The following is a 16,764-nucleotide window of genomic DNA, read 5'->3' on the forward strand; positions in this document are numbered from 1 at the left end:
AATTTCAAAGGACTACATCAGAGACTGAGGAGTGGCAAATGGAGTTTAAGAAAAATGTGAGAAGTTGCATTTTGGTAGCGTAAATCAGGGCAGGACTTATACAGTTAATGGTAGGTTCCTGGGAGCACTGCTGAACAAAGAGACCTTGGGGTGCAGATTCATAGTTCCTTGAAGGTGGAGTCGCAGGTAGACAGGGTGGTGAAGAAGGCCTTTGGTATGCTTGCCTTCATTGGTCATTGCATTGAGTATGGGAGTTAGGATGTCATGTTGTAACTGTACAGGACATTAGTTAGGCCACTTTTGGAATATTGTGTTCAATTCTGGTTTCTCTGCTATAGGAAAGATGCTGTTAAACTTGAAAGTGTACAAAAGATTTATAAGGATGTTGCCAAGGTTGCGGGGATTGACCTATCAGGAGAGGCTGAATAGGCTAGGGCTATTTTCCTTGGAGCGTCAGAGTCTGAGGGATGACCTTATAGAAGGTTATAAAGTCATGAGCTGTTTGGATAGGTGAATAGGCAAGATCTTTTTCCCATGATAGGGGAGTCCAAAACTAGAGGGCATACGTTTAAGGTGAGAGAGGAAAGGTTTGAAAGGGACCTAAAGGACAACCTTTTCATGCAGAAGGTGGTCTGTGAATGGAATGAGCTGCCAGAGGAAGTGGTGAAAACTGGTACAATTACAACATTTATAAGGCATCTGGATGGGTGCATGAATGGTTTAGATGAATATGGGCCAAATGTGACCAGATTAATTTAGGATATCTAGTCGGCATGTACGATTTAGATTAAAATGTCTGTTTCTATGCTGTAAATCTCTATGTTTCTAAATGCTGATGGATTTTTCTCAAATTAATTGGATCAGCAGCTGTTTAAACTTGTTCCTCCTCTTTATTTAATAGGATTTTCCAACAAGAATTGACAGATTGCCTTTCTGGTCACAGGGTGGCACTATGGCTATTTTTTAATGGTTAACTGCATTTTGATTTAACTTGGTCAGTTTTCCTTTTGGTTTACTATAAATTTGGGTCAGTTGTTCAAATAGGAGGCATTTTGGATTAAAATGATTGCCAATAAATCTTAATTATCAACTAAGGGTCAAAAGTACTATTTCCATTTAAATGTAAATTCATTCAGATTGGATTGCATTGCTTTGGTACTGTGCAGCCTATGGAAAAGGCACTGAATCAATTTAGTCTCACAGGGCTGTGTTAATGAATTGTCACACAACTTAAAGAAAGAAATGACAGCTTAGTAGGAGCAGCATTGTAAAGCAATTGGTTGCAGGTATTGGGTGAGAGAAGATGGATATTGGCTGTGGCCAATTCAGCACTGCTGTTGTTTGCACTGGGATACGTGATGTACTTTTCCTCATTAAGCCCAGACAGAGCAGCCTTCTGTTGTTCAAAAGAGAGAGGTAGAAACAATAAAGAAAAAAATGGACCAACAGAAAATCCTGCAAACCTCCTTTCAGCTCTGACTTGGCAATGCTTTGTATCTTAAGTATGTGAGGTAACATTATTTGCATTTATGCATATATTAAAGTTTTGAAACACATTATGTATTTGCCACTTTTTTTTGCCCTTTCTACAGATGTAGGCCAAACTGTAGCAAATAATGTTTATTATGGGGACATGAATCTGAGAAAAGCATTTTTTTCTTATTGAGAAACAGAAGCTGTGAAGAAACAAAAGGGTTTACATGTCTTTATAGACAAAGTACTGGAAGCTAGAACACTGCTTATTCTTTAAGCAGGTGATTTCTTCTAAAATATGCCTAGCTTTGGATATTTCGTGTAGTTTGAAATGACTTTTTTATTTATTTCAGATTGCTATGAAAGGCAGCAGGGCAAATCATGGGGTCTGAAGGTTTTTTAGAGTGTTCTGAGACATTTTTTAAGCTTAAGTGAATGCCTACAGCTTGGAGAGAGACTTTTAGTTTCACTTTTGACTTAGAGCGAGCAGGCATGTGAAGTCCTTGAACTAGAATGTCTATGTGGAAGACTGGTCCTGAGAAGGGAATAATATATAGTGAACTTGATTGCCTGAGAATGAAGGGTTCGTGTTAGTCTCACACTGGAAGTGTTGGAATAAAACCTTGACAAAGTACTTAAAGCTAAGTACATTGTAGCTCATTTGGTAGCTCTAGGAAGAAGCTTTCTGCAATTCCAGTCTAAAAGTTGAAACCATAAGTGATTTAAAACAACTAAGGTGTTGAAGACAGAGACGCTGGTGTGAGTATTATACGAGTAGTGTTTTGGGTATTGAACAATTGCTGTTGTTTAATTTCAATTTATAAAGCAGATATGAGATTATATTTTTATTGTCTTGAGCTTTGGAGAACTCAGTTGGCTGGATAGCTGGTTTGCAATGCAGAGTGATGAAAGACTCTCTTTCTCAATCTCTCCCATTGCCAGAAGCATGACCCACAGGTTAAACCACCACCACAGAACATAGAACATTACAGTGCAATACAGGCCTTGCGGCCCTCAATGTTGCACCGACCTGTGAAACCAATCTGAAGCCCATCTATCCTACACGATTCCATTTTCATCCATATGTTTATCCAATAACTGTTTAAATGCCCTTAAAATTGGCGAGTCTACTACTGTTGCAGGCAGAACATTCCACGCTCCTGCTACTCTCTGAGTAAAGAAACTACCTTTATCATCTGTTCTATATCTATCATTCCCCAATTTAAAGCTATGTCCTCTCGTGCTTGCCACCACCATCCAAGGAAAAAAGGCTCTCATTGTCCACCGTATCTAGCCCTCTGATTATCTTATATATCATCTCTGACACCAGTCATCTCTGTCTAATGAGAGATCAACCTAATGTGATCTAGTAGGATGATATTAACTTCTTACTTATACTGTGTAAAATTTGTATTATAATTAGACAGTTTGAATTATTCTATTTAACTTTTTTGTAATAAATATCAGTTTTATATGTTAAAACAAAATCTGCAGCACTGCATATTTTGTTTCAGCAAGAGACCACTTCATTCAAACTAAACCAAATAAAATTATGATCTATCAAACCAGGTTCCTATCTAGGATCCAACTTGCCTAGGAGTAGCATCAGGTGGGGACATGACAGTTCCCAAGTTTGACTGACAAATATGGAGTTGTTGGCTGTGCAAATAAACTTAAGGTGAGCCCTGTTATGAAGATATTTGAAGCAACAGATACCCAAGTTGTAAAGTGTCTGGAAGAACTCCAGAGCATTTATAAGAGATATTTTCATCTGTTATTGGATCTGCTGCATCCTTCCAAAGAGGGGCTAGAGAAGTAGCCAACCTGTCTACACAATGGTTGGAACAGTTGTGGAGGAAGAAATATCTCTGAATTCACCATACAGCTGGCTTCTGCTAACATGAAGCAATATCTCCACATTCCTTGACTGTGCCAAGAGGCTGTCTGGCAGACCAGTTTATGCACCTAGCATCTTGGTCTACGTTCCCCTGAATGTGCTCCTACATTAAGATCCTGATTTCAGTTCTGTACAGCAATACTTGTTTACCACCTTGCCCTCATGTGCTCAAGTCCTTTAGCCCTGGCTTGACTGCAGCCCAGTCGTGTACTCTAGGCTCAACATGTATTGATTGCAACTCATGCTAACTTTCCTGGAATAGACAGCACCAGTATTTGAACTTGGGGCTCCAAGTATCAGATCTGATAACCGACTGCTCCTGAGGTTCCTGTGGTTTGGCAACCAGCAGTTCTCGAGTGCCTGAAAGCAAGAACTTAGTAATGGAAGGTTGGTGAGAGGAAGGGAAGATGTAGTGGGCAGCAAGATGTCCATAGTAACACTATCAGCAGCTTGCTGATCATGTCAAATAACAGCACTCAATTGAACTGGGAGTTTATTAATGGCAAAAGGCAAGAATGTGCCATAGTTCTTCATTGTTCAACAGGTGGCATGGAAATTCTCACAACTCATTCCTTGATTCAGAGATTTACAGTATGGTTCTAACACAGATCATTCAGGCCATTATACCAGTGCTGGTTCATTACAAGAACAATTTTACAAGTTCGACTAATCCATCCAATCCCTTATTTTTGCTTCAGATACTTATCCAAACTTTTACAAAAGCCACAAATGAAGCAGCCTCCTCCACATTCAGGCAGTGTATTCCTAATACTAACGACAAACTCTAGGGATGAGGAGGTCCAGTTACCCTTGTCATTAGCCAGTACTGCTCTGTTTTTCTCTATAGTGTGTCACCTTGTTACAAGAGAAAGAAGGCAGAATGTTAATGGTTGTGTAGGAATATGTCCAACTAGCTAGAGATATGTGTATGCTGGGACAATTGTGAGAGGGTATGAAGCAGCACTTGGATATTAGACTTGAATTGTGAATGCCAGGCAAATCTGTGGGTGATTTGCAGGAATTTAATACATAAAGCTAAGGTGTGTGTGTGTGTGTGTGAGAGAGAGAGGGAGAGAGAGTCCACTGTTTTATGTTGTGAGTAGAAGATGTCATATGAATATGCATTTTGACAAGCATTCATTAGACTTCTTGTGACACTGTTGCCAAATCCTTGGATTCAGACTTTCGAAGATGAACTTTGTGCCTATCTACTCCTTCTCAGTTGAGGATGATCAGCTTTATCTACAGCATCTCTCCTCCTGCTCACCTGCACCACCAGCAACTCCAAATGTGCATCCATTACTGTGGATTCATATGCCCCTCTGGTGCTCACTTTGAAATCAATTACTTTATATCAATATTTTTCGACTGCTTCCCTTTAAGAGAGTAGGTTGATTTTTTTTCACACAATTGACAAATAATGCATTCTGGGCTTCCAGTTATGCTTAGTCACAGGAAAATGGATGAGTCAACAGCAAGTGTAAATAGCTCCAGCCTATTTCTACAATCATGCTGTTGAAGCAGGTGCCCAAAATGTATGTGGCCCCCCACCCTCAATTACCAAGGGCACAGATAGGTCACTAAGCACATAATACTCAGAAATTTGTGTAACGCAAGTATTAACTCAATATGTTTCTGCAACGCAGACGTGTGTTTTGAATAATAGGCTTATTTTGAGGGTATGTTATTTTCAGAAGTTCTGAGAATGCAGATCATTCATGAGCAGGGGAACAACAGTAGTGGATAACAATAGATTCAAAAATAAAGTCATATTGAACTCCAAACATTAACTCAATTTCTAACTCCACAGATGCTGCCAGAGCTGTTCAACTTCTACAGCACTTTCTGTTTTTATTTCAGAATTAGAATTGAATTGTTTATCTGTCATTTTGTGATATTTGACTCGATCTAAAATATTCAGCAAGAGCTGAATTCTTTATTTCAGGCATTGTGAAAGTTTATTACAATTGTGTTTTCTAATATTAACTTATCATATTTAAACAGAAACATCATTTGTGAATTTAAGCTGTTGTCACAAGAGAACTTTCAAAACTTGATTGGAATAGACTGTTCATTTGTAAAGGGAAGTCTGATAAGTAGAAGGCATTCAAGCGTGTGATGAATCTCTGGCACCTGACCTAGTCTATCCCAGGATATTGTGGGATATCAGGGAGAAAATTGTGGGCCCCTTGCAAAAATATTTGTATCATCTATAACTACGGGTGAGATGTGGATGCATGAAGAGTGGCTAATTTTGTGCCTTTGTCCAAGAAGGGATGTAAGGAGGAACCTGAAAAATATAGATCTGGGAGTGTGACTTCGGTGGTGGAAGGTAATTCTGAAAGATAGGATTTATATGCATTTGGAGAGACAACGAACAACTGGGGATAGTCAGCATGGTTTTGTGTGAAGGAAATGGTATGTCAGAAACTTAAAAATTGAGTTTTATTTCAGAAAGTCATGAAGACGACTAATGAGGGCAGAGCAGTAGACAATAGACTATAGGTGCAGGAGTAGGCCATTCTGCCCTTCGAGCCTGCACCACCATTCAATATGATCATGCCTGATCATCCTTAATCAGTATCCTGTTCCTGATTATCTCCATAACCCTTGATTCCACTATCCTCGAGAGCTCTATCCAACTCTTTCTTAAATGAATCCAGAGACTGGGCCTCCACTGCCCTCTGAGGAAGAGTATTTCACACAGCCACCACTCTCTGGGTGAAGAAGTTTCTCCTCATCTCTGTCCTAAATGGTCTACCCAGTATTTTAAGCTGTGTCCTCTGGTTCGGCACTCACCCATCAGCGGAAACAGTTTTCTGCCTCCAGAGTGTCCAATCCTTTAATAATCTTATATGTCTCAATCAGATCCCCTCTCAGTCTTCTAAACTCAAGGGTATACAAGCCCAGTTGCTCCAGTCGCTCCTTTCAGCGTAAGGTAGTCCCACCATTCCAGGAATTGACCTCGTGAACCTACGCTGCACTCCCTCAATAGCCAGAATGTCTTTCCTCAAATTTGGAGACCAGAACTGCACACAATACTCCAGGTGTGGTCTCACCAGGGCCCTGTACAGCTAAAGAACTTCTTTGCTTCTATACTCAATCCCTCTCGTTATGAAGGCCAGCATGCTATTAGCCTTCTTCACTACCTGCTGTACCTTCATTGACTGGTGGACAAGAACACCCAGATCTCTTTGTACTGCCTGTTTAACTAACTTGATTCTATTTAGGTAGTAATCTGCCTTCCTGTTCTTGCCAACAAAGTGGATAATCATACAGTTATCCACATTAAACTGCATCTGCCATGCATCTGACCACTCACCTAACCTGTCCAGGTCACCCTGTAATCTCCTAACATCCCCCTTACATTTCACCCTGCCAACCAGCTTAGTATCATCAGCAAATTTGCTAATGTTATTACTAATACCACCTTCTATATCATTAATGTATATTGTAAAAAGCTGTGGTCCCAGCACTGATCCCAGCGGTACCCCACTGGTCACTGCCTGCCATTCTGAAGTGGAGCCATTTATCACTACTCTTTTGTTTCCTGTCAGCCAACCAACTTTTAATCCAAGTTAGTACTTTGCCCCCAATTCCATGCACCCTAATTTTGCTCACTAACCTCCTATGTAGGACTTTATCAAAAGCTTTCTGAAAGTCCAGGTACACTACATCTACTGGATCTCCCTCGTCCATCTTCAGAGTTACATCCTCAAAATATTCCAGAAGTTTAGTCAAGCATGATTTCCCCTTCATAAATCCATGTTGACTCTGACCTATCCTGTTACTACTATCCAGAAACTTGAAAGAAGTTCAATAGTGGTTGTTTACTTGGGACTTTAGTAAGGCCTTTGGTAAGGTTCCGCATGCTGGACTAAATTAGTAAAGTTAGATCACAGAATGAACTTGCCAATTCGATGTAAAATCGGCTTAACAGCAAGAGATAGAGAGTGGTGGTGGAGTGTTGTGTTTCGAACCAGATGCCTGTGACCACGGGGATCGGTGCTGGGTCCACTTTTGTTTATCATTTATATAAATTATTTAGTTGAGAATATAGAAGGCATGGTTAGTAAGATTGCAGATTACACCAAAATTAGTGGACAGTGACGGTTATCTAAGATTACAAAGAGGTCTTGATCATTTGGGTCAATTGTTGAGGCGTGGCAGATGGGAGTTTAATTGAGATGAATGCAAGGTATTGCATTTTGGTTACAAAAAACAAGGTCAGGACTTATACAACTAATGGTAGGACCTTGGGTACGGTTGTAGAACAGAGAGACCTAGGGGTTCAGGTACATAGTTCTTTCAAGTTTGCGTTGCAACTCCAGCAGATGGTTAAAAAAGGCATTTAGTATGTTCACCTCAAACCTTTGAATAAAGGAGGTGGGACATCATGTTGAGGTTGTATTGGATGCTAAAGAGGCCTCTTCTGGAGTACTGTGTCCAGTTCTAGTCACCCTGTTATAGGAAGGATATTATTAAGCTGGACATGGTTCAGAAAAGTTTTACTAGAATGTTGCAGGGAATTAAGAGTTTGAATAATAAGGAGAGGCTGGATAGGTTGGGACTTTTTTCACTGGAGTGTCGGAGGTCAAGTGGTGACCTTATAGAGATTTATAAAATCATGAGGGGTATAGATAAAGGTGAGTGGCAGGTGTCTTTTCAAAAGAGTGGGGGATTTCAAGACCATGGGACATATTTTTGAAGGTGAGAGGAAGATTTTAAAAAAAGGACATAGGTGCAACTTTGTTTTACACACAGAAGTTTGTATGTGGAATGAACTTCCAGAGATGGTGGATGTGGGTACAGTTACAATATTTACAAGACATTTTGACAAATACATGAGTAAGGAATATTTGGAGGGATATGGACCAAGCACAGGCAGATTGGACTAATTTAGTTTGGGATTATAGTCGGTATGGAGTGACCGGACAGAAGGTCTGTTTTGGTGATGTATTACTCTATGATTCTATGTGAGGCAAAAAAAGCAAGTTATTATTAATTTCTTCTTGTCATGGTTAGAAGGACAGAAAATATTCCAACAATACAGTGAAAAGGTGTCATGTTCCAGAACAGGAAACAATAAACTCTGCCAGATTAAGGTTTTTATGAAGGGAAGGCGAAAGAAACCAGGGAACTACAGATTTTTCATCTGAAATCACTAGCAGGGAAAATGCTAGAATCTACTACTATAAAGAATGTAATAACTTGATATCTAGAAAGTAATGATATGATTGGGCAGTAATTAGAGATTACTGGAAGGGAAATCACGTTTGACAAATCTTGACAACCCAACAGCTTGTTGAGGATTTTACCGTCGATCAGTTAAAAATATAAACATGGATTTGATGTATTTGGGTTTTCAGAAAGCTTCCTTAAGATCCCAAAAGGATGGTGGGGTATGAGAGATTGGGTATAATACACTGCCTCCGCAGAGTTCCAGGGAGGTGGAAGAGAGGATTGACAAAACTATTCTGGGTAGGAGTGAAAGGAACAGGGTGGCCATTATGGGGGACTTTAACTTCCCCAATGTTGACTGGAAATGCTATAAATCTAGTACGTCGGATGGATCAGTTTTTGTCCAATGTGTACAGGATAGTTTCCTGACACAGTATGTAGAAGGTCCGACAAGAGGAGAGGCTACATTGGATCTGGTGCTTGGTAATGAACCAGGCCAGGTGTTTGATTTAGTTGTAAGTGAGCAGTTTGGAGAGTGACCATAATTCAGTTATGTTTCATTTAGCCATGGAAAGGGATAGGTACATGCCACAGGTCAAGAATTATCAATGGGGCAAAGGCAATTATAATGCGATTAGGAAAGAATTAGGATGCATAGAATGGGGTAGCAAAATGCATGGGAATGCAGACAATGGAAATGCGGGGCTGGTTTAAGGAACAGATATTGCGTGTCCTTGATAGGTATGTCCCTGTCAGGAAGGGAGGAAGTGATAAGGTAAGGGAACCGTGGTTTACTACGGAAATTGCATCTCTTGTTAAACAGAAGAAGGAGGCTTATGTGTTGATGAGGCAAGATGGTTCAGATGAGGCAATGGGGAGTTACAGATTAGCTAGGAAGGATTTAAAGAGAGAGTTAAGAAGAGCAAAGAGAGGACATGAGCAGGCTTTAGCAAATAGAATAAAGGAGAACCCTAAAGCTTTCTATAGGTATGTGAGTAATAAAAGAATGACTAGGGTAGGAATAGGGCCAGTCAAAGACAGAAGTGGGAAATTGAGTGTGGACCCTGTGGACATCGGAGAGGTGCTAAACAAACATTTCTCATCAGTTTTCACTCAGGAAAAGGACAGTATTGTAGAGGAGAAGAATGAGGTATGAGATATTAGACTAGAAAGGATTGAGGTTAGTTACGAACAGGTGTTATCAATTCTAGAAGGAGTGAAAATAGACAAGTCCCCTGGGCCTGATGGGATTTATCCAAGGATTCTCTGGGAAGCTAGGGAGGAGATAGCAGAGCCTTTGGCTTTGATATTTGAGTCATCATTGTCTACAGGTTTAGTACCAGAGGACTGGAGGATTGCAAATGTTGAGCCCTTGTTCAAGAAGGACAGTAGAGATGACCCAGGTAGTTATAGACCAGTGAGCCTTACTTCTGTTGTAGGAAAGGTTTTGGAAAGGATTATAAGAGATAGGATTTATAGTCATCGAGCAAGCAACAATTTGATTTCAGATAGTCAACATGGTTTCATCAAGGGCAGGTCGTGACTCACAAACCTCATTGAGGTTTTTGAGAAGGTGACCAAGTATATAGATGAAGGTAGGGCAGTTGACGTGGTATACATGAACTTCAGTAAAGCCTTTGATAAAGTTCCACATGGTAGGCTGTTGGAGAAAATGCAGAGGCATGGAATTGAGGGTGATTTAGTAGTTTAGATTAGAAACTGGCTTTCTGAACAAAGGCAGCGTGTGGTGGTTGATGGAAAATATTCACCCTGTAGTCCAGTTAATAGTGGTGTGCCACAAAGATCTGTTTTGGGACCACTGCTGTTTGTCATTTTCATAAATGACTTAGACACAGGCATAAGTGATGGATTAGTAAATTTGCAGATGACACTAAAGTTGGTGGAGTAGTGGACAGTTTGAAAGAATGCTACAGGTTGCAGGGGGACTTAAATAAACTGCAAAATTAGGCTGAGATGTGGCAAATGGAGTTCAATGCATCTAAATGTGAGGTGATGCACTTTGGGGAGAATAACAGGAAGGCAGAGTACTGGGTCAATGGAAAGATTCTTGGTAGTGTGGATGTGCAGAGGGATCTTGGAGTCCACGTATATAGATCCCTGAAAGTTGCCACCCAGGTTGATAGTGCTGTTAAGACGGCATACGGTGTGTTAGGTTTCATTCATAGAGGAATTGAGTTCCGGAGCCACAATATCATGCTGCAACTATACAAAACGCTAATGCGGCCACACTTGGAATACTGTGTACAGTTCTGGTCGCCATATTTCAGGAAGGATGTGGAAGTGTGCCATTGGAAAAGGTGCAGAGGAGATTTACCAGAATGTTGCCTGGTCTGGAGGGAAGGTCCTGTGAGGAAAGGCTGACAGACTTGAGTCTGTTCTCATTGGAAAGAAGAAGGCTAAGAGGGGATTTGATAGAGACATACAGGATGATGACATCAGCTTATACGAGGACGCATAACTACAAATTGAGGGGTGATAGATCTAAGACAGACATCAGAGGCATGTTATTTACGCAGAGAGGGTAAGGACGTGGAATGCCCCACCTGCTTATGTAGCCAACTCAGCCACATAAGGGAGATTTAAACAATCCTTGGATAAGCACATGGATGATGATGGGATAGTGTAGGGGGAACGAGCTGAGAATAGTTCACAGGTTGGCGCATCGTCGAGGGCTGAAGGGCCTGTTCTGCAATGTATTGTTCTTTGTTCTAAGACAAGCTTTCTAGCCTTGTTTTTGTGTAAAGCCTTCAGCGCTGCAGCAGTAAAGTAAACCTGGTATCTCTGGCTGAGAGACAAAATGCTAAAAGTCAAGCCAATGCAAGGCACGGCAAAGCAAGTGTTCTATGAGCATGCAGATGGTCTTCACTTACTGTGAGCCTAAGATAGCAAGCAAACAGGCCAGAGATGCAGCCTGATTTCCTGATGAAGGGCTTTTGCCTGAAATGTCGATTTTCCTGCTCCTCAGATGCTGCCTGACCTGCTGTGCTTTTCCAGCACTACTGTAATCTTGACTCTAATCTCCAGCATCTGCAGTACCTACTTCTGCCTAGAGATGCAGTCTGGTCCAGTCCAGGAGCTGGGTGCATTTCCCATTGCAATGTTATAATTACTGTAGTTGTTGCAGACCAAGAAGCATCCTCTGTATGACTTGCAGATATGCCATACAGTTTCTTAGAAGTTGGTACATGTTGGATGCCAATGTCCTTTGATGTGAGGCATATACGGCTGGTACCCATTAAGTGTGCCACAGGACACTATTGCTTGCTGCCCAACATGGAGGTCCTATGGAGCAAGTGACGAGCTGACTTTCATGTCTAGAACTGTCAGCATTTAGTTTCCTTATGGGAAGTGGTATATCAGTGAAGCAATACCTGCAATTAACACAGTTTTAATGAGCAACTATCCGTCAATGGCAACTTGCCACCGCTGAGCAAGAATCTCGCCTTGAAGCCCGGATCCACGTTAAAAGATGCAGCAAGTTGTTCCAAATGTCAACAAAAGCCTTAGTGGACCTCTACCATGATGCTACAGCATTCATACCACAGCCCACATTGTTCAAGCCCCTATAGAATTTCATATATTTCTATATATAAATATTCATCCAATGCCCTCTTAATTGTCTCAAATGAACTTACCACAGCCACATATTGAGGAAGTGCACATCAACCCCTAACCACTCACTGTGAAAAAGAATGTTCTCATCTTGCATTTGCACAAATATCAAACTCTGCTAAATGAGTGTAAAGGTTGGAAACTCTGCTAAATGAGTGCAATGGGTGAAAAAAGATTGGAACCGCACTCCCGTCAGAGGGAGAAGCAGAAATTCAAGGTGGGCATGCCTGGAAGAGATGTGGCAATGAATTAAATATTAAATAAAAATTGAAAGAACTGTGCATGCTGTAAATTAGAAACAAAAGCAGAAGTTACCCGAAAAGCTCAGCAGGTCTGGCAGCATTTGAGGAGAGAAATCAAAGTTAACGTTCCTCAGAACTGTTCCGAGGGTCACCAGGCCTGAAACATTAACTTTCATTTCTCATCTCAGATGCTGCCAGACCCACTGAGCTTTTCCAGCAACTTTTGGTTTTCTTTCTGATTTACAGCATTCGCAGCTTTTTTTTTAAGAAAGGTTGGTCACATTGCCTTTGTATCAATACATATGATTAGTGAGAATCCTGAGTAACACAAAAAGGAATTTAATGAAAGTTTGTTTGATCATAGAATACTGACTAATTAAAGGCATTCTAAAATATTACTTGAAAATAACTAGTTTCAACAGAGAAATACTGAGTATATTATCACAGCAGACTTATACATATATATTCCTGCTATGATCAAAGTTCTATACTTAGAACGCATGGTATTAAAAATATTATTGAATAGACACTGAATGATCCATGAATTCTCTCCACATTCTGCCAAAATCCAAATGGCAAGATAGTTTGTGCGTCAACAGAAGTAGCTTTGGTTGTTATTTCAATTATATTTCATTAGGGTATGTGATTGTATGGTACGAGATCCTACGGTAAATCGTACGTATGTCTACAGTTACTGCATGTGGTGCAATTTGCTACAAATACAACAAACTTGTATAAAGAAAGTCCCAGAGGAAGTAAGAATACCGGAGTGGATGACAACAATAAAAAAAAAATTGTTAAAGGAAACTATTTTCTCTCATGCTCAAAGAAATCAAACAAAAGTTATTGCAACCTTCAGGGGATAGAGGTGGTTGATCTGATTCAAGGTACAGCTGAGAGAAGATTGGTCGAGGAGAAATGCTGTTGGAACGAAGTGATGCCTCTATTGAATTGTGCAGAGCCTCTTCAAAGCGTGCAGATTTCAGTTGCCCAGCATATGAATTTCCCATTGTCTGGAAACAAGACAAAGTAACATAAATGAGCAATGCATAAAGCAAACATGTGAAAGCTAGTACTCTCAGTACAAATCCTCAAATATTTAGAATTTTGGACTCCAATACAATGATGATCTTAAAAATATGGTTCAAAAGAACTTAAATGCAGCCTATTTAATCTTTCTCATATAGCAGTGCAGTAATTCTTCTTGAGCAACTTTAGTTTTCCAAGATGGCTTGTAGTAAATGTTGGCGCTACAGAGCATCAAAGCTGTGCATACGTGGATATTTAAATTTTGACAACCATTTGCAAAGCATTTTAATTAATCTGGAGTTATAGTAATATAGACTTAGAAGTTCCATTGTAATCTGTAATGTGCAGCATTTCATGGGCTAGGCGAAAGAAACTACCAACAGTTCCACAAGATTCTGTAAATCATCAATTTATTGGTACCCCATTATGAGAATGCACTTCAGAACAGAGAAGGAAAATTAAAAGCAGGAGCAACATTTTCCAACCTATCTCCTTTTCCCACTTTTTTCTATTGGCATAACTTCTTAGCCATGTTGTCATAATTTGCTGGGGTTTGCTTTGGTGTAGTGGGCGCGGTGTAGGATCTTGCATTGACTAAAACAATGTTTTCCACAGAAAGAAATTCTGTGCACTCTTTGTATAATCTCATCCCACACATCATCTGGAATTACCTCTTCCAGATCTGCCTCCCAGATAGTTTGAATAGAATCAAGAGAATCTGAGCATACTTCATGGATGTTTGAATAAATAGCTGATAAAACCCCCTTTAATGAGGAAAATGGTTCTAGAAAGATGTCAAAATCAGAATCATTAGGAAGGACGGGGAAAACCTGAAATAAACTATGGACAAAACTGCGAACTTCAAAGTATTTAAGGAAGTGGCTTTTAGGAAATGAAAATTTATCAATTAATTGTTGAAAAGCTGCAAAAACACCATCAACATATAAATCTTTCACAGTTTTTATTCCTAACTTACCCCAATCAGAAAAGGCACTATCCACTAAAGATAGGGGAAAAATATGATTGAACGCTATCGGCACCTTAGTAGAAAATGACTGAAAGTCAAAGTGCCATTTAAATTGAAACCAAATTTTAATGCTGGATAAAACAACTACATTATTTGTGTAAAGAGAGGTTGAAGAAAGGAGAAGTGAATGCAATAAAGCTTTCAATGTCACTGAATGGGTGGAATTTGCCTCAATAGTCAACCAATTTGGGAGAGCATCAAGGTTCTCATATTGGAGTCAATAGTTCAAATTTCTAATGTTTGCTACCTAATAATAAAACAAAATATTCAGCAGCGCCATTCCATCTAGTATCTTAGTATCTGGAACAACTGTTTTTGTAACATAAAGAGTATTTTATTTCAAATATATTCAAGAATGAAACTATGTACTTTACAGAAAAAGGAAAGGGGAGAAAAATTGGTATGCATTAAAATTAATAAGAAAATCATAGAAAAATATTTATTTTAATGGAATTAATTCTAGCAGCCCCAGACAAATTAGGGATGGACCACTGTTCAAAGTCTCATTTAATTTGTACCAGTAATGGTTCAAAACTTTTCCTGTACAAATTGCCTAGTGTATCTGCCACGTGTACACCAAGTTAAACAAAACCATAGTTAGCAATTTTAAATGGTAAATTATCTAGTGGGTATTCCCTGGCATGTTTATTGATTGCAAATATCTCACTTTTGCTAAGATTCAATTTGTACCTAAAAATCTTATTGAAGGATTCTAAAATTAAAAATGCGGTGGGAATGGAGAGAGATAAGTTTAAGACAAACAGCAAAGGATCATCTGCATTGACGGCAGCCTTCAACTCCACACGATTTCTAGTAATGCCAGAAAAATCAGGATGAGTCCGTAGAGCAATTGACAAAGGTTCGATTACAATGGCAAACAGCAGTGGTCTCAAAGGACAAACTTGTCTAGTAGAACATTAACTGTAGAAATAGTCAAGAATTCATATCATTGGTCCTAACAGAGGCCTGCGGTGTTACATACGGTAGTTCGATCCAGGAAATAAATATTTCCGCAAAGCCAAATTTCTCCACAATAAAAAAAATTCCATTCCACTCTATCAAAGGCATTTTCAGCATCTAAAGATATCAAAGCCTCAGGGAGAGTGGATGGGGAAGAATTATAAACAACATTAAATACCCACCTAAGATTAAAAAAAGGGAGTGTTTGTTGTGAATAAATCCACTTTGATCCAAGGAAATTATAGATGGAAGGATGGTTTCCAAACATTGGGCCAACAGCTTTGGCAATAATTTAAAGTCAACATTTAGCAGACTAATAGAACAATTTAAAAGCAAAGAAATTTATGCCTGAGTTAAAGCTTGAGGAAGAGAACTAGAAATAAATGCTTCAACAAACACATCTACCAAAAGCAGAGCCAGCTTTTTCTAAAATGTTTTATAAAACTCAGCCAGTTTGGGTCCAGTGCTTTTACCACTTTGCAGTGATCTAGCCGCAGCCTCAAGTTCTACTGCTGTGATAGGTTGTTCCAATTCGTTCACCACATTTTGATCAATAATAGGAACATTAATCTTCTCAAAAACGGTCTCAAAATCTGCTGTAGCAGAACATGCAGTCTTGTTGATTTCTAATGGGTCTAACGTGACACCTGAATTAGCCTCAATTTGTGGGATTAATTGAGATGAGGACATCTGGCACAACTGATGTACCAACAGTTTACTACTTCTATCTTCTTGTTCATAAAATTTAGACTGACAGTGAAGTAAAAGCTCATTACATTACAACATCATACTCAGTCTGTAGGGATATGCATTTTTAATATACTTCTGAAGACCTAGAGCGTACATAAAGAGTCTAATTGAGACAGACATTGTGCTCACCCTGCCAATTTCTTTTTCCTAAGTTTATTGCTAAGTGCTACATAGGAAATTATTTCACCCCGATGAACACCTTCAGGGCTTCCCACAGCAAGGAAGCTGTAAGGTCTGGGGTTTTGTTAATTTTTTTAAAAATCTATCCGCTGAGAGACAGAATTAACCAAATCTTCCTCTAAGCGAAAGCATGTATTGAGACGCCAAGGTGGGTGTGTATTAAGAAACTTCTGAAAATGAACATTCATAGAGACAGACGTGTGGTCTGATAGAACAATTGAATCATATTTGCAACCAGAAACAGTTGTGAGCAGTCTGTCATCCGCCAAAACAGAAATACATGTGAAAGTGTGGTGGGCATGCGACAAAAAAAAAGTTCCTTTTTAGAGGGATTAAAGAACCACCAGGGATCAACAACATTTTCCTCCAGAAAAGTCTTAATTATTTTAATA

The 16,764-nt window shown here is 39.5% G+C and overlaps 1 protein-coding gene across 7 annotated transcripts in view; it reads right to left on the reverse strand.

The window, feature by feature from the left end:
* Positions 1-16,764, reverse strand: part of greb1l (GREB1 like retinoic acid receptor coactivator) — a 348,236-nt gene that overhangs the window by 134,652 nt on the left and 196,820 nt on the right. For all 7 annotated transcript variants that reach the window (XM_072570405.1, XM_072570400.1, XM_072570404.1 and 4 more), the window contains one exon: positions 13,280-13,439. In XM_072570405.1, the coding sequence (XP_072426506.1) occupies positions 13,280-13,436 (157 nt within the window). In that variant the 5' untranslated portion in view covers positions 13,437-13,439. The remainder of the gene's footprint in view (positions 1-13,279; positions 13,440-16,764) is intronic.

This window comes from Chiloscyllium punctatum, chromosome 5 (genome assembly GCF_047496795.1).
Source record: "Chiloscyllium punctatum isolate Juve2018m chromosome 5, sChiPun1.3, whole genome shotgun sequence".
In the NCBI taxonomy this organism is placed as follows: Eukaryota; Metazoa; Chordata; class Chondrichthyes; order Orectolobiformes; family Hemiscylliidae; genus Chiloscyllium; species Chiloscyllium punctatum.